The sequence below is a fragment of the Excalfactoria chinensis genome, chromosome 8, assembly GCF_039878825.1.
Source record: "Excalfactoria chinensis isolate bCotChi1 chromosome 8, bCotChi1.hap2, whole genome shotgun sequence".
NCBI lineage: Eukaryota > Metazoa > Chordata > Aves > Galliformes > Phasianidae > Excalfactoria > Excalfactoria chinensis.
In genome coordinates, this window is record NC_092832.1 from 18,085,627 (window position 1) to 18,107,437 (window position 21,811).

Here is a 21,811-nt window from a genome sequence, read left to right on the forward strand (position 1 = left end):
CCTGGAAAACAAAATTGTTTGGAAGCCAAAGGTAAAATTGTCTGGGGTTTATTGCCATTTGTGCTTTTTCACAACAGTAGAGGTCTGTGTGTGCGTGTGTGTGTGTGTTTAGCTCAATTTCTTTGCTTCTAGATATCAAAAGCGAGTCCTTTTCCTGTCAGCATATCACAGCTGGCAGCACTATTGCCTCTGTGCTGGAAGGTCAGAGATGCACATCTCTGGCCGAGACTTAGGCTTGCATCCAATGCTGACACTGCAGCAGCGCGTTTTGGGGGATGGTGTTGCACAGTGAGAACTGTCTGCCTTCAGACAAGACATTAAATCAAGGTCATTTCTGCCCATCAGTGGGGACCACCTGGGTGAAAGGTAACAATCCCATGGCAATTTTCACCACAGTGGGACACAAGTATGACAGTCTACACAATATTTGCTCCTAACAAATAGCTTCTGGTATCCAGGGTTCTTTGGAATCAATTGTTAAAGGAAATAATAGAAATCCATGGGACTACTCAAACTAATGATATTGCCCTCCTCCCTTTGCAAAGCTTCCTGTGTTTGGGAAGAAGGATAGCATACTTCTAAGCACAATGAGAGAAGTAAGTAACATGGCAATACATTTTGTACAGATGCAGAATATTGTGTTCTTAAAAGCACATTTGCAGCAGTATTTATCAAATTACATTAGAATTATTTATTCAGCCTGTTTCTTTAGGAACAGGCCAAAATGCAAGAAACATAAGAGTATGGGACATTAAATAAAAGCTATTTCTACACCATTCTCTTCTAAGCCCAGCAGTTGCATTTAGTCTATGGCTGGTGACAAAGGTGGCAGCTGGTGGCCATTTACCCCCTCTGTGTCCCAGGGTTGTGGCTGCAGGAAGAGAATCTGATGAACAGATAGGAACATTTTTCAGCTTTCATAGGATAAAGATATATTGTAGGATCAAGGGCAGAAAAAGAACAGTGCAGCTAACGATGCCTTTCTGAAATCAGTGAGATATCACATCATGTCCTTAGTAAGTGCTAGAACAATACAGAGATAATGTAACGGGAGGGCATGAAAGCATGGTGCACAGCACTTGGGGAACACAGGCAGTCACAGCAATCCCCCATTCTGATCAAGGATTCTACTTCTTCTTCATGGACTATAACCAAGCTAGCTCTCTTTTCTGAATTATTATTATTTTTTTAATTATTATTCCTACACAATCTGAACCAAAACTGAGGGATAATCACACAACAAGAAACTTCTGGCTACAGCAGAAGATTTGATGAAAAAAAATAGTAGAAGTCTGAATTGATTTGTGGGCAAAAAAAAATATAAGTGTCCTTTTCTTTCTGAGGAAATTCTAAGAAGGAAATTGGGAGGATTTGCATCATTTCAGTTATTGATAAAATAAGGCTTCTCTTTGTGTTAATTTGAGGGATCCTAAGCAGGTCTCAGGACAGGAAATATGCTACTTTATCCATTCATGAGACAAGTAAAACAAGAAAAAGAGAAATGGACTCAGGACATCTTTCACCACAACTGAAAATTAGAAGTCAAACCTAATATACATATATACATACACACACACACACATATATATAGATATATATATAGCAGAAAGTGAAATACAAATGAGCATACAAATAAAAATGCTGCATCTGTAAGAATAAAAAAATATCCATACACTTAATACCCAGCATGGGAGAAATTCCAGCGAAGTTACAATTAGATTTTGAGAGTAATTTCTGTAGCAACCTATTTCACTTCTATAATGCTATAATGATTTCATTGGTAACAAAATCTCTAGGTAGTTTCACACTAAGCTGTAAGGATGGCACCATTAAATAGCATCAGTAACTGTTACAATCAACTGCATATTACAAAAAAAAAAAAAAAAAAAAAAAAAAAAAAAAAAAAAGCATTTGTGGATGAGTTGAATTTTTCAGATTAACATTTTGCTGAAAGTAAATCTTGGTGCCTTCAAAAATCTATTACCTATAGACCAAAACTCAAGCCAAGTTCATTGTTCATTTTCTGCTGTAAATGAGACTGGGCATCTTTTCACAGTCAAAGTTACACAACAGCCACAAGTGTTGCTGACTACCAAAACAGTACAGAGTTTAGTTATGATGGGGGAAAAACTTGCTTTTTTAAAGGTATCATAGAGCACAGGGCTGAGTTTAACAGCTGTTGATATATGGTGTTTCTTCTACTTATTTCACTCACCTCTGTGACTAGTGCTTTGCTAAGAGAAACAGAATATGTATATGAAACTGAAAAAAACTCAACATCTATTATACAGTAAGAGAATCTCATAGATAAACACTGCTTCCACAAAACATGTAAATGAGTTTTCATTTACAACAGTAATGGGGGTGAAACTAAACAAGCCATTGAGAAATACCACTGAGGCTCTACCATAGCCTAAAGATCATTAAAAGACTGTACTAACTGCATAAAAAATAGCTTCTAAAGACTGTCCAGTCTCAAGTATACAGAAAGTATTAGAAACCCCAGACATCTTCAGGTAGATGAATACTTCACTGCATCCAGAAATAACTATGGGTTTTATATTGAGTTACTCATAACAGAAAGTAAAGGTAATATTCTTAAATCCTCTCAGCATTTAAAGATATTTTAAATATTATTATGCAATATCTACTCAGTCACACATAACATAGAAATGCCTGTCAGTTTCTAAAGTTGTATTTATGTTTATAAAGAAGTTGCCAGATAAACTATATTTTCCAAAGAAAAAAGGGCATATTTTGTGAGTGAAGGGAACATCCTGGAAGTGCTTTCAGATCTGGCAAAGACTGACAAAAATACTCATTTCCAGGAAGTCAGAATGCCATTTCCTAGATAACTGCACAATTAATCCTAAGGTACAAAAACAAGATTTATGCAGAGATGAGTGAACATCTAATTTCTTAACAAATCTGGCACACACCATTGTGAAAACCACTTCTTTAATGAACAGAAATACCTAAACTGCAAGAATGTTCTTGTTGACTGAATGGGGAAAATGAAAAAATCCTCTAAGAACAACTCAAGTCTTTCACATGGAATGAGTAACAAAAAAATCACTTTGCCTTTTAGCTCTAAATTTATTTTAATTGATCCATACAACTGAAAGCTTTCTGATCTTTTCCTAGTTACATCCATCTTATCTTTCCTAACAATCTTCAGGAGAAAATATATTTGGTATTTGTAAAAAGAGTGGAAAAGCGTGAGGAAATACCCAGCTGGGTATCATCCTGGGAAACTGTGAAGTAATTCATCTCCTGAGAAAGCATCCCAGAACTTTAGGAAATGTAAATCATAGGTAATTTGATATCTAGAAGCAGAAGTAACTTTATATTGTCTATTTCCTCGTTGCAGATGAATCCCATGCAGAGGTCTGGGAGTTTGAGACAGGCAAAAGGAGACAGGGAAAAATAAGGAAGAGATTCACTTGATAACTTCAATGAAAAAATGGAACTGGAAGTGTCTATTTACAGTGAAAGTAGAGAATAAGAAGTGGAAATATTTAATATGCTAAAGAAGCAAGAAAGACAGACATAAAACAGGAGTAATATATTCAATTTCTCAGTATGTGAGGAAAAAGCGAACTGTTAGCTCACCACATGACATTCCAAAGGATGCAGTCAACGGCCCAAAAATAGGAAGTATAAAAACAGACAGGTTAAAACCCAGAATAGGGGTTAATTCATATCCTAGCAGGGAGATGAGCAACCAGTTACATTTCTTCAGCTCTAGATTTTATTTTTTCCGTATATGCAATTGCATAGCACACAAACTAGCAGAGAAGTACATGCATTATTCATGCTATTCATGGTAGACATGCACTGCAGTTTCAGTGAACAGGACTGGAAGTAATACCAGAGGAAATAGAGGCCTTAAAGGAAAGCACTAATCTCAGAAACCTCAATGCCACTATAATTTCATTTTTTATTTTTTGAAAGGGATTCTGTTATGATAATAGTACAGTTTGCAGAAAATGATTTCTGCAGTATTCAGATAAATGACCTCAGAAAAGGCTGTTTCTTCCCTAGGAAATGAGCAGTAGTTAACACCCAGCAGAATGGGAGAAAGCCATTTAATGGCAAGTGCAGGAAGTCCCATGGTGTTCATTCCTATGTGATTACCAACAGCCTGAACATCGCAAATGTTTTAGATTTCATGACAGAATTATATCGCATTGTGCCCAGCAGAGGCAACTCCTCATTTTAAACAGGAAACAATATCGCTCTTACCCACTGCTTGAAAATGACTCCTCATCTACAATTATCTGTCAATTCTGCCTTCTCATTTTCAGCTATCACCAGCCTCCGTATTTACAGAAGTCCATTTCTCCTTGATTCTTGTGCTCAGCTCCAAAATAATTTATTAGGAGCTGCACATGCTTATCAAAGACAGTCAGAATTCATGCAGAAACTAATGGCAGGCTATGAAAGTCATTATAAAATTTATGCCAAAGCTGCTGTCACAGTCCTGGATTGCCTTGTCCTTTGTTAGTCAGAATAAAGCATTAGGATAGCACAAAGACTATTTTAGTTCTCCTTACAGTGGCATACTGGCTAGAAATGATAACGTATCAGAGATATCTGATCCACCAGTATTTTGTGAGTCTCAAGTGTGACTGATTCTTCTTTACTTCTTGAACTTGACCAAAAGTGACTTGATCCAGAAATGTCACCTGCTCCTACAAACACAAAGATGTTAAAGTGGTGAAGAGAGGAAGTACTTTGGTCCAGGCCAATAGCAGGACAGAAACTGAGACCAGTTCTTACATATTACATGTTGCTCCTCTGCCTGTTCTCTTCTGAGTAGCAGGTCAATATTACTGGTTGTGTTATAGTAATGTTACCACCTCAACCAGCTGTCACTGATGCTGGTAATGACAAAGCATATGTAAATCCAGGACTAGCTGGAAATGAATAGGACATCTGAGTGGGAAATCCCACAGGACTATCCCTCTATCAAGACATTCTCCTGACAAACTCCTCATTTCTCTGTCACTGAAAGGATTAATGAAAACAAAAAACAAACAAACAAAAAAAAACATCTAGTACACGTTTGAGAAATTATATTACTAATATATATTAATAATATATATATATATATAATATTAATATATATAATAATATATATATATAATATTTATATATATATATATATAATATTAATATATATTAATAATATTCAGAGGACTGTTCACATTGAAAAGTGTGAACACTAAGCTTTTGGAGGCTCTGACATGTCTGCATCTGAAATAAAAAGGTGAGATCTGAGCTGTGACAATTCTGCCAGAGGCTCTCCTGGGTTTGAAATCTACACCTGGTTGTTCTTCAGAACCTGTTACCCAAAGACTGGATCAATACAAAAACAACTGGTTTGCTCTGGCAAAAACAGCAGAGAACAACATTTTCAGTCACAGATAAATTTTATAATATCCTGTATTTTATCAAATATTGAACTGTCATTTTTTACCCAAAGGCCATAAGTTTGTCCTTCACCTCTGTGGTTAATTTCTGTCGTGGGATATTTGCCAGTGTTGAGATGAGTTTTTCAGTGCACCAATCTGGCAGTGCTTTGGAGCAAGCCTTGTGCACACAGTGGGTATATAATAGGAATCTGAACAGAACATACCTGAGAAAAAGCTTAGAAAAATACTTTTTTAATGAGATCACTCAAAAAATAGGCTTTCTTTAGAACATGGATCCTAGGCACAAGCAATCAAGAAGGCAGAAGGTCTGGAGGATGGTATCACTGAACTAGAACCAATCCAAACCAACCTGCACTTTAGCAGGTGTAATGTTAATAAAAAGATCTTGAGAATTCTCTGCGGACTCTGAGTGGAACAAGCAGGTTCTACCCTCCAGAGAAATATTGATTTAAGACCTGTGGCATTTTTCATCACTTTCAAATTCAAAACTCTAGGTCCTGACTACAAGAGATGCTTAAAGATGCATTCAAGAAGCTGTGCTTCAACAAATGATTCTTTTACCTGTGGAAAAGAGCACTGGACTACTATGAACAAGGTGAAAGCAGTAATGTGCACCCCGGAGATGGGTGAAAAAATATGGAGAATAAATGGTTGTTATTAAGTAGACAATTCCAAAATCACTCTAGTAATGTCTTTGCACAGGTTTTGGGAATTTAATTTAAAACTGTGTTTATTCATCTAACAGACAACTGAAGAGTTTTCCTGCATGACAGGAAGAAACAGATTACTGTAATCTCTGACTGGCTGAATATGACAAATATATCAAATAGGAAGGGGGAAGATATAGATGGGAGAAAGAAATACTATGAATAAATGCAGAACTTCATTTTCTTCTCATTCCTTTCCAGGCCAAACTGTTTTTTCTTTTAGGATGCAACCATATGGACACAGTTTCCCATGAACTTTTCAGTGATAGTGGTAATAACCCTTATTTGGTGTAGAGGCAGTAAAAAAATTATTTATGATGAACAGACAAAATTTACAGCTATAACTACGTTTACAGAAACCTTAAGTTACACCGTCTGTAACAAGAGGCTATCAAGTAGAGCTCTACAATGTGCACACTGTAAGCATATTTATACCAGTTAGTAACACGAGGCTTTTGATCTGATTCATACAGGATCTCTTAAGGACCAAATGATACATATTCTGTAGCATGAATGAATGTTAAATAACCAGACAAAAGAGACTGTCCAAAGAGCAGAGATTGTTGCTGGTACAGTCTGCATCAGCTCTAAGATAGTGTCTGAACTCATTTCTTTCTATGCAACAGTAATGCCATTCCACTTGTTCCAGCCCAGCCTGAGACAGACAGCACAGATTAGCAACTTCAAATGCATTCAAGGTTCAAATTTTAACCTACTAAAAAGCTTAAGAGAAAAGGCCCATGTGATACAAACTTTACATGAACTCAGAGAACAATAGAAATGGACAAAACTACAATCCACAAAATGCAGCAGAACCTGAAGCTGCCAAACACAAGATATGACAGATGGCCAAGGGAGCAAACTTGGAAGGCAAAGGCTTAAGGAAGATGGCTGTGGCTTTAAAACTAGCTAGTAAATGACGCAGCTGTCACTCTTAGAAGTCTGTCTCCTGAGCAAGTTCTAGCTGCCGTGTTTACATGCACATCCATGCGTGTATGTGTGTGACTGTGTGCCGGTGGCTGGCACTCAGCTTCCCTACAGGGAGGTATTAACAGCCTCAGGTCAGCTCAGTGTGGCACAGCTCTGCCAAAATAGCTGTGCTGGGCAAGAGCTCAAAGAGCACAAATTCCTGATTGCCACAGCCAGCAGAAACCCCTTGCATAGAAATAATTATGTGAGCAAAACTCCATTTTCACTGGCCTTTTTTACTTCGTACTTTAAACACCAGAACAAAGCAATCATCAGACCATCCAGAACTAGGAAAGCTTTGCTACAAGGCTTACCTGGAATGTCTACAAGAAATAGACTCCAGGTTTAAAACAGAGGAAGCTGACACTGGACTGGCTATGCTGAAGGCATCTTAATTTTAAAACAGCAGAGGTGGAAAGAAATTGTATTCTCAGCTGATGAAATGAAACACTAAGAAAGCTTGCTTAATGCAAACCAGCCCACCCTTCTTTTGGCAGTTATCGACAAAAGCTGAAATCATAGCACAGCAGCAGAATTCATGAGCACATGCAAGAGCATGTTCAGGATACAATGAATTTATTTTGTTTACCTTTGATAGTAAGCCTTGTTCTTGTCAATTTCTTGCACTGGCCAGCCTGTCTTTCCCACTTTCTCCAGTAGTTTTGCCTCATTCAAGAAGTCATTTTTCCAGAACCCCCTGCTCTATTCCTACCTGTCCATAGGATGCTTCATTCACCTCATCTGGTCTGTCTGCTGTTTAGATAAAAGCAAACAAATGCAAAAAACCCACACCTGATAGAAATTCATCTATCAAGCTGGCTAACTGAAAAGCTTAACTCCATCTCTGCTTCCCAAATGCTCTCAAGTCAATTTTCAGTATTCCTTCTTTAGAGAGGCCTCATCCTCCACGCTTCTTGCTGCATCCTCCTATGGATGGAGACTAGCATTATCTAACATAAACTCTTTCCATTCACTATCAGTAAAATAAAATAAAATAAAATAAAATAAAATAAAATAAAATAAAATAAAATAAAATAAAATAAAATAAAATAAAATAAAATAAAATAAAATAAAATAAAATAAAATAAAATAAAATAAAATAAAATAAAATAAAATAAAATAAAATATCCTGAAGAAAGTGGAAGGAATCTCTAGAAATTACACACAGGCAAGGTAGAAAGCAAATCTGTAACACTAGGCATCTCTACTGGTATAACCTGTAATCTCTGATCAAGAAAGCTAACCAGCCCACAACTCTATGCTTTGTACACATTTATTTCTACCATCCTAGACTCCTTAGGGTTTGACTTTTGATGGCATAGCTCACTGGCTGATAGAAATCTCTTCCAAATTTCCCTCTTTTTTTTTTTTTTTTTTTTTTTTTTTCTCCCTGAAAAGGAGAGCAGGCACACAGGCAGCACTGCTTGGCTCATCACATTCGGGCCCTGTATGGAGTAGATTTAATTCCTTTGTATAGAATACTTGATATATTTACCCTGGCACTTGACTTTTCCCTCGTGAGACACTATCAGAGTTGTGGCAGCTTTAAAAACCTCAGCCAATTCCATATATAGAAAAGAAAAAAAGGCTGAGCTGGCAGGATTACTCTACAGAGGACACACATCATCTGTGTTCCCTTCCCTCTTGTAGGTTCATAACAGCCTGAGTGGTGTCAAGTGGACCTTTGCAGATTATTCCAAAGGTTCGCTCTTCTCTAAGGCAAAAGGTACTGGGAAAAAAAAAAGAAAAAAGAAGAAAAAGAAAAGAAGAAAGCAGCAGGGCCTCCAGCAGCATTTTGGTTAGCAAAATCTGTAACTGCAACATAAGATGCGCTTCTACTGATCAAAGACTTTGGCAGGAATTTTAACTTCGTGCCTTTAGCTCTCAGAGCCAGGAATGGGAGCTCCAATATCGTTAGGAAACACATAAACATATATATATAATTTATCTACTCTCTCTCTATAGGTGTATTTCATACACACAGACAGACCTATCTCAGAAGTGTAACAAGCAGTAGGTTGTCACTGAAATGTTATGCAGCTATTCCAGCAAAAATTGTTCCTGAAAATTAGTATGGTAGATGCATAAAGATAACCAGAATATATATTATGTTTAGTTTCACTTCCATGATGAGGATTACAAAATTGCTAAAGCTGAAATGATGCAACTAAATAACTGACATAAAACTATGCCTCAGAAGGGCTGTCAATGATAAATGACTACGAAGCCAATGACCTTTTCTTAACAAAATATCATATGAATTCTTAAGCCATAGCAGTGAATAAAATCCCACAGGAAAAGAAGAGACGGAAGTCATTAATGTGTCAGAAACTAAAGACTAAAGCAACTTTTTGTCACACTGAACTCTGGTTGATGCAGCTGTTTCAGTCTACCAAGGACTCATTTCTTCCCTGCAAGCATGTAAAATGAACACCTCTGAAGTTAGCTGAATGCACCAATGCAAGCTCACAGTTCACTATCCCATTTTGACATCAAGCCCAGTGCTATTCTCCAAGTTTCTCTTCATAGTAAGTGTGATTCTGCATCTACCACCAAAGCAAAACTTAAACCCTCTTAGGCTGATCACTAGCTTTCCTTATTTTTAGCATTCCATACTTCAGTGTCAGTCCATTTTAAATGCTGACTTCCCATATCTAGAAAGAAACTAATATTAAAATATCCATCATATTCTTTGCGCATTTTTAAATTTAGCTATTAAAGTTATATAAGAACATGGACTCACTATTTCTGTGTCTCCTTCCTATGATTACTCCTAATGTGCTAGACAGCTCTGCTTTTGCTATCGCTGAAGTAGTATATGCCTTATTTAACAAGCTGATAACACTTCACATAGTCTATATATTTAAGTCACATTAATTCTCCTCTACACTTCAAGGCATCGTTTAGTGTTCCCCGCCCCCCCAGAAAACTTCACTGTTAAAAATAAAAACAGATTATACAACTAAATTATATGGTCTACAGCCTCCTCCCATATTTATCATGTCTGGGATATTCTGTCTAAGTAGAACATAATGGATAACTCCACCTCATGTGCATTTGAGTTCTACTAGAGAACTTGTAGTGAAAGGAATTGAAAGAATTAGATTTACACATACTTGTGGCTCCCTGGGCTACAGGTAGAAAGTAACTATTGCTTGTATTGGTTTATCCAGCTCATGTGATCAAAGCATATGCAATAAGATAATTCCAATTTATTTATTCAGAATCAGCAGTATTGATGCTTTTTCAGTTACAAAGAGATTTTAAAAATCCTAATGGTTACAAAGCATGTTCATTTTATCTAGTGCTCATCACTATACTATGAGATTCTTCAATGTTCATGACACAAATCCTTTTCTTTCCCTCAGAACTCATTTTAGATTAAGCCATTAGATCTCACAGCTGCAGCTTAATGTAGGGATTTTAGGTCACATCAGAACTTACCCTTTTCCAAGAACAGTTTTAATCTTTGTGTAGTACTTGAATATGCCTTCTATAATTATGTATCAAGTGTTATTGCAGCTATATTTCAGATTTTACATACGTAAGAAAATGCTATATTATTTCAATACTGATGGTAGAATAAAAATCTATTCAAAATTCACCTTTCAGGAAGCACAATCAAATATCCAAGAACCCTATTAGACTTGCTCAGCAGAAAGTTTCAAACTGTTAATGGGCTTTAAATTGATGCCATAATGCTGCAATTTAAATACATGATGTTCATTAATTTTGCTTGAACTCTTTGTAGAGAACCAGCAGCATGAAAGAGGGAGGAAGATTATATTTTCTATACCTGCTCCTTTTTAGCTGCTTGCCTTGATACACAAGAATTATTCCATTACCTTGGGGCAGGTAGGTGAAGTTTACTCAAAAGACAATAGGCTTCAATTTGCTAACCACTCTGGAGTTATATCATAGTAAAAATTTCTATTAAAAAATATCAGGATGAAGATAAAAGGAAGTGACACTGTAGACATGGCATTTATTAAAGATGGTGCCTTAGTTTCAGCTGGGACAGAACTGTTCAGAGTATCTCGCACTGTGATAAGCTTTGGTTCGAGGAGTAAAACACTGTTGATAACACACTGATTTTTATAGTTACTGCTAAGCAGTGTTGTATAGAATCAAGGCCATTCCAGTTCCTCAGCAAAGGGCCAGGTGGACTCCCAGGTAGCTGGGAGGGGACAGAATTAGGACAGCTGATTTAAACTGGCCAAAGGGATATTCCATGTCATATGAAATCCTGCAGAAAGAGAGTTTTAAAAGGGGTGGGAGGTCATCTTCCTTCTGCTGCTAGGGGGCTGGCTGAGCATTGGTCAGAGGAAAGCGAGCTATTGCTTGTGCAGTGCTTGTTTTATACTTATATATGTTATATATAGGGAGAGAGAGACTCATAGCTATTATCATTTTCCTTTTCTCTATCTTAGTGTATAGTATGCATCTCAACCCATGAGTTCTACTTTGTGTTTTGGTGGTTTTTTTCCTGATTCTCTTCCTCATCCCACTGGGAAGAGGGGGAGTGAACAAATGACTGTGTGCTGCTGAACCACCTGCAAGGTTAAACCACAACAGATGGATTTAATCATTTCAGAACCAATCACCAAAATCCAAAAGTTGCAAAAGAGGTGAAACAAGGGACAGAAAAGATAGTAAAGGTCATCTTACCCGTACACATCCTTCTAACTGTAAGGTCAAAATTCATGTACCTGAATGAGAGAGCAACACTGCATAGCAGGCAGCCATCCTCTCTCAAATCTCAAGGAATTCACTCAAACAGAAGCATTGAGAAGGGAGAAAAGATCTCATAGTGGAGGGCTACAATAAAGAATCCTCTGTTCTTAAGGAGAGAAGAGGGACTAGACAATTTTTCTGTGAGGAATCATCTATTTCAGAAATATCTCGAAAGTCAAATTTAAATGTGTCTAGACATAATGGGTTGGTATAGCACAACACTTCACATCTATTTATACTTCAAATATACTATGTTTACTGTACATAAACTCCGTTTTTCTAAAGCTGTTGCTATAGATACAAATCAAGGGAACCATAGCAACAACATTGTATTATACACAGCCTTAATTAGGGATTAAGTTATGTCTCTCTTCACAGTTTATATTAAATATTTCTGTATAATCTAGTTATAGTAATCTCAAAATGTTTTCAGAATTTTTTTCTAACAAAAATTTCATACAATTATACTGTCAAGTCAAATACACAGCATGCTTGAAATGTGTCCTTACCATATTATTCTGATCATAACTAATAATATACATGTTGCTTGCTTTCATTTCAGGTGTAAATGTTTGCATTACCATGTTTTCTGAACTTTTTGCCTTAGTCCAAACCACCACAAAACTGACGAACCATCATCTTATAAGGTTTCCAATTCTCAGCCCATTCAGCCTTATCCTGAAAGAAGTAAACTTCTAACTTTGACTTTTTTCCCAGGGTTAAGGTGATCGTTATGTTTTCTTTTCCCCTTTTTCCTCAGCGAATAAGTATATGAGGTAGGGATGGGAAAAGAATAATTGACAACTGACTGTGCTGGTGCTCAGTACTTTATTTGCTCTCTTTTGTTGACTCAGTGCATATACCAGTTTAGAAGACAGACAGGTTGGGGTGTTGCATGCAGCCAGGCATGCTGCCACAGAGTGGAGCCTGAGAGAAACAGGTAAAGGAGAACAGAGAAACAGTAAAGAAAGAGTATGGATGTTGGAATTGGCTGAGAAACCGCAGGCAGCATTATCAGACAGCAGGATACGTGTAGGACCTGGTGGGGTGGCAGGTTTCAAAAGACACCCTAGAAGATGATCGACACATGCAATGAGTATGCACAGATTCTCTCAGAGAATCTCAGAGAGAAAAGGTAATTCAAATCTTTAAAATTATTTTCCCTGCTATCTTCTCTTCTATTGTGTAATTTTCTAATAACACACTATGGTAGAGTTCCCCCACCTTTTGGTCCTTGACTACTGATGAGATGGCACGAGTCCTTTCTTGTAAAAACTCTGGCCACATTTGCTTTGGGCATTAGCAGCACCCACAGAATGGGCCCCATTATGAAAATTGTCATCTCAGAAAAGGTCTGAGCACAGGTTAGGAACAGGAGATGTGTAAAGTCTTTTCACACAGGCAGCATGATAAAACTTACTCCACACAGGGAATAATTAAGACAGAAGATAGTGCATTCACAATTAGCAGGGCATGTTACATTTCTTCATTATCATTTTAATTAGAAAATGTTAATGTAATCTACAAATACAAGGGGGAAAACAACTAAAATTACTGAGTTTAAGGAGTCCTTCAAGACCTAAGCTAAATTGAGACAAATGTCTTACTAATCGATACTGGACACCAAATTTCAAGACATTCATTTCCATTTAACACCAGAACTTCCAAGAGTATTATCAAATTTAAGAATGAATTAAGGCTCCCACAAGATATAAGTAACCTCTTATAAGTAACCTCTGATGAAGGGAATGGTGAATAAAAATGGATTAGTTTCTCCTCTCCTCTCCAGTTATCAGTTCAGACTGATAGTGATCAATTGGTCCTGGCAGCTCTGTCTCATTCAGATTCAACACCTGCAGCTGTGGCAATCACATAACACAGCAGCACACAGAACTGCCCTCTCATTTCAAGTGAGTACCTGGTCCTTTCATATTTGAGATATGCTGGATGAGGCCTTACCCTCTTTGAACTCAGCAGCAGAGCTCCCATTCACTTCTCCAAGACTAGGATTCTCCCTGACTCAAACAGATTTCCTTTCTGGCACTTGTCCTTTTTCTGCTCTGTAGATAAAGTATTTTGTTGTCCAATGCACTCAAAGCTGCATCTTATGCAGACAACAATTAGAAGCTACCTCCTAAAGACAACAGATTTTCCTCATTCAGATTTTCATCTCTAACAAACTAACAGCAAAATAACAAATAGCTTGTCCAATGTATTCGTAGGACTGAATATCACAGAGTAGCAAATTATAAACTATTATAAATAGTACAAAAACAGAGAGGGGAAAATATTCCAGAAAAAGTACCACCACCGCAGGAAACTAACAATATTATGAGATATTTTGGCAACTAGGATAGCTCAAAACTGATGTCCCTGTAAAATACCCTTTTATCAAACCCCAAAGTAAGTATTTTGCAAGGCAGCTACAGGCCAAGACACTTCAGAAATACGGACTAGAAACTGCAAGCTTAAAATAGCAAATATCAGAAAAATCCAGTATATCTCTAGCTCTGCCCCTTTTCTATGCTCACAAACATTTGTTACACAAACCATTCCTTCTTCTTCTTCTTCTATGCACACAGAAACATGGATAAACTACGTCTTTCTTTGGTTGTTAGGATTTCTATTAAAAAAATGCACAGGAAAATTTCATGCACATGGACTGAAGTCTTGGAAATTCATTATGAAACTTCTCTTTCTTGTGTAAAAGCCAGTCTTAATCATATCCAAGCACAGTTTTGAGACCAGCTCACTTTTTTATCCACTTCAGACACTGCAAAAATTCAAATTATTTGGTAGCACAGTTTTAAGAGACGCTTCACTCAGACAATGCCAACTTTTCACTGGGCAGTAGAAAGCAGTAATGCAGGATCTAAGAGGTCTACTGGTTCACTTTGTTGCTTTTTTAATACTAAGTCTTACCTCTTGTGTTTTCACATTTACATATCCATAGTGAGTTCTCAGAAGCTGCCTTTGGCCATTAGAAAATGGTATCCATTTGACACTGGTTTGTCCAAAGCAGTTTAGAATCAAAGGGAAAGTGACTTCATTCGTGAGACGAACGATGATCAGACAGAGGAATGCTGCAATGAAACTCACAGCAACAACAGACTTTCTCTGTAATAAAAAGAAAATAAATTATTAAAATCAGATTATTATTTTTTTTTTACGAAAAAAGTATCTCCTATTGTATGATAGGGAAAAAACCCTTCGTAGAGCTTTGCATGAAGCTATTTTGTATCATTGCCACCTTGCTGCAGGAGCACAAAGAGACAGGTGTACTGGATCATTTTGCTTCATATAATACACAAAGTGAAAACTCCATTAGTACCCATTTCACATAAAGCTTATTTAGAAGAGAAAGGTCACTGCAGGCTTTGTTTATTGTCCATTGATTTTAAATCATTCCTGCGCAAAGGAATTTACACTCTAACCTTAAATATTTTAAAACAAACGATTGTTGAAGTTAGCAAAAAATTCTGCCTTATTACAGGTTTACGGGCTTACAAAGGAATCTTGCACTGGTATCTTGGACAAGATGCTCTTTGTTGCTAATAATACAACAAATCTGAAGCCTGTATCTTAATTAACCTTTGCTTTCCACCTTTAACCTATCCAGCTGGTTGGATTGCTTAACATAACTCAAAAAACACACAAACTTTTTTCCTGGTTAAGTCCTCAATCTGCCAGAGAAAAACTTAGAAGGAAGCTAAAAAATGTGGTAAAATTTTACTGTTTAAAATATCGCAGCCACAGAAAAAGAAGCACAGATCACAACAGACAGAAAATTTGAAGGGATATTAGCAAAATAATACATTACAGTGAATGTCAACAGCACGGCTCTGTCTATTTTGATGTGTTAGGAGGCTGCAATCAGTACAAAAGAAGAAACAAAGAACTGAGATAGGAAACCTGGATGAATGAGGTCACTGCAAGGAGAAAAGGAAGAGGATGATGAAGGGCAGCATCCCAGCAATGGGAATCAGTGAGGAATCTCAGTCAGCTAATGTCTGTGTAATGTGAAATTAAACCCAGCAAATCTTCAGAGGGCACTGTAACCGCCGCAACCCAATCACGGCTCTCAGCATCCACAGAAGACACTGCACTTTTCATCAGCTGCATTACAACAGATTTATATTAAATTGCAATAAACTGGCTGGGGAGCACTTCTGTGTCACTTCTCTTTGTGCCAGATGGAGACAGAAATGTTTAGCTATATATCAGGGCCTCATAAGTGTTAAGAGCAGCTGATACGTGAAGCACGAGTGATAATTGTAAAGCAGCAAAGAAAAAAAAACAAAAAAAGGCATAGATTATTCATATTTATTGCAAGTACTTACAGAGGAATCTAGATACTTATTTCCACTACAACAGGATGCTTCAATCAAAAGCTCCACAATAGGAAGAAGTGATACTGCCCTATAGGATGTCACTAATTTCCACGTATCCTATCTCCTGGTTTGTCAAATGCCATTCTTTACATATTTTTTGCAGATACATTCCGAACTTGAAAACACCGCAATCAGCTCTGTGAGCTTCATGAAAACAGCTTTTCTCCATAACCTCTGCCCCAAGAAGAATGCACGTGGTGTATCTAAACCTTTTGGCTTTCATTAGGATGCCGTGTGGTTTTGATATTCCTTCTCTTTGAATACACTGCAATAGGGGAGAAAGTAAAGATTTCTTTAGTTTTGTTATAAGAAAATGTTGTTCGAAGTAGCAAACTGCAAAGTTCTACAGGGTGCTTGGCCACAAAGAACCTGCAGAACTACACAATGAAAAGAATGAATTTAACACTGAAGTGTTTGCAACAGAAAGAAATCTAGGCATGTGTTCCAATGGTTACAAAGAAATCTTGGCTAATGTGAACAGAACGCCTGCTCAACAACTCGTGCAAAGGGCAACCGTGATCAAGAGTCAATTCCACTGCAATTTTTATGGAAGGCAAGAGATCACGCAAGATGCATTCTCTGAAGGAAAGGTCATTACAAATCAGAATTTCACTGGTTTTATAAATTTCACTGTAAAAATATTCAAATACAAACAAGCATCTACTTATAAATCTCAGTCTTCTTAAAGATCAAGAAAGGCAGCCTGCTCTGTGGTCAAGTCTGCTTAAGGGCACCTCCATAAACTTTGGTTCCCCTTAAGTTCCTCCTCTTTTATCTGCTGAAGTAAACATCAAAAATAAATCGGCATTATTTGTCAGCAAGTACTTCTCATAAGATCTCCCTTCCTGCAGATCCTTGTCCAGAGGACTGTCAGAGATTCCAGGAATTCAGACACAACAGAGACACATGTGGATGTATATCAGCCTCTAACCCATCTCCAACTTTTCCCTTAGACTGAAATATCTTGTGCAATAAATCTCAATCAATCTTTAGGATTTTCTAATTTAATGTAAATGCTTTTGTGTTGCTAATATTGTAACTAAAATACATATTTAGTTATAAACATTTTTGAGACATTCAGTGATAAATAGACTGTAAGGAGTTTTTAATCAGATGGATCACTGATGACTCACAGTATATTCATTTTTATAGTATTCTATTTAATTCACTAAAGTTGCATACTGGATGAGTATAAATGACATTTGCAAGCAGAAAAGAAATACCTATGAATAGAGAATCCTTTTGGAACAGTGGTACATTCTGTTGTTTAATTATACTGAGTCAAAGTAGATGGACATTAAGGTGTATTTTGATCCAAAGTGCACCTGTGCAGTACAATACCTGGGACCCCACTGGGTAGAAAGCACAAATTAGAGTTATTTCTTTTCAACTCTTTTTGTTCAATATCCACAATAATAGAAACCCTGTTTCAGTTCTGGTTATTTTTTAGACACCGGGCAAACTGTCTTGAGTGCATATAAAAATCAATAAGCAATAGGTATGAGTCACTCCTCTAAAGCTTGAACTTACATATATATTGTTGAAGAAATTAAATAAAAGTAGGGCTGCCATACTGGTTAGGATCTCATGAAAATTTGGTGGCAATTATTACCAGTACTTTCCTGTGTCTGTATATATATGTATGTGTATACATATATATATATATATAGAGAGAGAGAGAGAGAGAGAGAGAGAGAGAGAGTGTGTACTGATATACATATATCAGTAACATGGTTCCAATCACTATTTTATAACCTTCACATCTGTTTTTGGCTATTTACCAGTGCAGAGGTGATTTATTAACTACAGTTTTTTAAGAAATCCACAGCTGAGCAAGTTTGTCATTTTTCTTTCTTAATCTTTTAAGAAGCACAGAGAAGACAAGGCCATTTTTTATAGTTCAATAATATCTGATGGAAGAATGAGACAATTTTTTGTGTTGTATACAGCTGTGTAGCAGAGAGGAAGAAGGAGAGTATTTGCAGAAGTAGAGAATTTTCTCAAGTTGTAAATTTTAAAGAGATATGTAGTAATATCTTTATTATGATTTCCAGTCCAGCAACAGCACTCTGCCATTTCTAACATACTGTATGGCAAAGATTGTCAAAACACTTTACAAGCAGTAATAAGTCCTCACCCTAGATAGATAAATAGCTAAAAACAAAGCAAACAAACAAACAAACAAAAATGCCCAACACTCACTTAAGATCACAAAGAAACCACAGAATCTACTCTTAAACTTTCATTCTAGAAAATGTTACCTCTCTGGATTGCTATTTCCATTATTTCTACCTGAATTTATCACAGGCCAAAACAGAATATAGCTGTACAGAAGACTCCAGTAAAGAAACACTGGAGCTACGAAGGTTCTGTTCTACAAACAGTAATTGGAAATAAATATTTTTTTCTAGAAATTTATTTTTTTTTTTAAGCATTCATTTCATTAGTTATTTTCATGGATACATGACACTGCGCTTGGAAGGACAAATGAAAGGTAAAGAGTTACACAAGGGTTTTACATACCTTAGATAACAGTATGTAGTAAAAATTACAGGTATAGTGAACAACTCAGTCACTTCTTTAATATCTCCGCACATCCAACTACCACTATCACAGGACTGATGCAGGGTTTCAGGCTTTTTATTCAAGTATGATACCAATTGAAACCAATAATGGCTACAATAATGGTTACACTTACTGAATTTGTTTCATTTTGTAGATCACTATATGGAAAAACTAGATTTATTTAATTTTCTCTTTTATAGTTTTCAGCATCCTCTTCAAATACTGCTTTCTGTTACAGCAGAGCATAAAATGGAATCCTTTCAATGCATCACTTCAGAATACCTTATGATTTCACCAGTACTGGAAATAAATACACCTTCCAGCTATTCCTTTAGTCTAAACCATCCTTTAACAGGGCTGCTGGAGGGATGCTCAGGCAGGGGTCCTGAAACTTTTCAGAGAGGAGCAAGACTATATGGTAAAGATCCTTTTAGAAAGAGAAATGTATCAAACACTATTTGCATAAAATCGGTAGCTGAGGATTTACTTTTCTTTCCTCCAGAAGTGAAAGTTAATATGAAAAGGTTCAAAGGCTCCACTGGAGAGAGCTGTCAAAGTTTTCTCTCTCAGGAGAAGAGAACAGAGCAGGTAGGGGGTTATGTGAGAAAGATGTATTTTGAGTTCAAAAAAAGAGTAAAATTAAAATTAAAGAATTGCTTTTTTTCTTTTTCTGGAAAAGGAGACCTTTACTAAACTGGAATTTAAGCAGCCAGGAAGAAATAGTGTAAGAGTAGAAATAAAGATCACTGCTATAGAAGCAAGATAACAAATGCAGCATGTATAAAAGTAGATACAGGAGATGAAACAAAAGAAGCATGTGGCTCACATGTATGGCCTGGAAAGCGTCTCTTCTGACCATACATCCTGAATCAGGACTGCACTCCATGGTTCAGTGTTTTAGCAGATATGAACATCACCATTAAATCCCATGTGCCTTCCTATGGAGTTATACATCTAAGAAAGACTTACAGCTTTGAACCTCACCATCCATCTTTTGTTATTGTTGAAAACTTGTTTCATTATTCAGTTTTCACCATGACATTATTAATTCAGGCTCATACAAATACATGGTGCTGTATATATAACAGGATAGCAAAATAAAAGCATTTGATCACATTAAAAGCCAAAATTCCCCAAAATCTGGGCACAGAGTTCAGCCTTACTGGGGTAAGACAAACAAGAGTTGCCATTTCATTGTAAAGATGTAACATTTGACCTGAGCTACCAAATAAAGAGTAACAGGAGTCTGCAGACAAATTATTGCCCAAACAATTGATGCCTGCATTAAAAGCATTCACTGCTTACACACAGAGGATTGTCGGTATTGCTGCTTAGTTCCAGGTAAATGTGTATCTTTAAAACATGCAATGATCCAAACAACAAAAAAACCAGCACACGTGACTATTATTATGAAATTACGCAAGCACTGGGCTTCAAAGTTTCTCAGAGTAACCACTGAAGTGTTTTTCAAGTCTCCCACATGCTATCATGTATAATAAGTTACTATGTTTGAAAGTCTCAATGATTCTGAGTCCTCCGAATTGTAAAGCACTGACAGATTCCAGATGTTAATCTGCACCACTATTCTACCATCCCCTTAACTAAAATTTTGACAAAGAAGAGTTTTCTTTACTTGAAATACATTTCACTTCTCCAAATGATTTCAGCCTTCCCAGTGTTTGTGCTTTATACCCTTAACCATTGTTTCTCCCACATCTTTCTTGCTGACCTGAAGGTGGGTTTATACCTCCACCAGCAGCCAACCTACTGCAGGCCTTAGATACTTCATTTTACACCATGACTGAAAGTTGCCCAGTAGTTGAAAAGATCTAACCTGTTCAAATACCTGTGGCACAGCAGCACAACTTAGAAACAGCAGATCCGTAAGAAATCTAATCCGAAGCAACCGTTACTGATTCATCAGTGCCCTTCATAACTCAGGTGAACTTCTGATGAAGTAGTAGATGGAAACTACATAATTATTAACTTAGTCTCCATATCATAAAATAGTATTGAATAAATAGAGGAAAAAACAAACAAATGAAAAGCCCAACACTTGCAATATAGCCCTTGAATGGTGCTTTAGAAACCAGAAACACAATTCTGGATTCTGGCCTGGTCTTCTTATCAATAGTTTGGCAAACTTTCAAACACATACAGGCTGACATATACTTCCCTCAAACAGAACTGACACCTGATGGCTGCCAACACTTTCATAAATAGTCCTTTGAGAAAATTGATTCTTTCAACTGGAAATAGACTTAAAAATTCATAAGCTGGAAGAAAGGCGACAACAACAAAAATCCCAGCAGATGCATCATGAAAGATTCTTTGAAAATATAATGCTAGCCATATGCATATATGCTCAGCACAACTAATATGACATAATCCGCAAAAGTACTAACTTTCAGATAGGAAAAATGTTGAAGTTATGACAGATGTGCAGAGGGGGAAGACATTAGATAAAGTAAAATATAACGATCCTCCATTATAACGATCCAGGCTGCACATCTGCAAAGAAAATGCCTTCTGCCAGAAACCTTCACTTGCCTGCAGCTGCCTTCTAACTGTGAGAAAAAGTTTGTGCTGCACGTCAAAAACTGCGTAACAGAAATTCACATAGACTAAATGTAATTGTCCAGCACCAATTGGCCTCAATTAAATTATGAACTTTAGCAGTCATATCTTCATGTTGTTTAAAAAGGCACTGAGTTCATAGCAAGACCTGGTGGGATACCATAAAATGGGCTTATCAGTGGCTCTAAAACCCAGGGACAAATTCCAGTGCATAATCTTTGCTTTCTGTGCTGGTGTCTCACTCCTAGGTCTTAGGAAAATAATTTGTGTGAACTAGTTCTGATCAGAAGGAAACAAAACACAATTACACATTTACAATAAAATCCATGACCTGAGACATATTCTGTGAATACACACAGTTTAATGGTATTCTAGCAGTGGAATAGCACCCAAAAGCCACAGTCAAGAGCCAATCTCCATTGTGCTAAAA

General features: G+C 36.8%; 1 protein-coding gene across 4 annotated transcripts in view; it reads right to left on the reverse strand.

The window, feature by feature from the left end:
• The window catches only part of ST6GALNAC3 (ST6 N-acetylgalactosaminide alpha-2,6-sialyltransferase 3), a 191,291-nt gene that overhangs the window by 94,582 nt on the left and 74,898 nt on the right, over positions 1-21,811 (reverse strand). For all 4 annotated transcript variants that reach the window (XM_072343535.1, XM_072343536.1, XM_072343538.1 and 1 more), the window contains exon 2: positions 14,771-14,965. In XM_072343535.1, the coding sequence (XP_072199636.1) occupies positions 14,771-14,965 (195 nt within the window). The remainder of the gene's footprint in view (positions 1-14,770; positions 14,966-21,811) is intronic.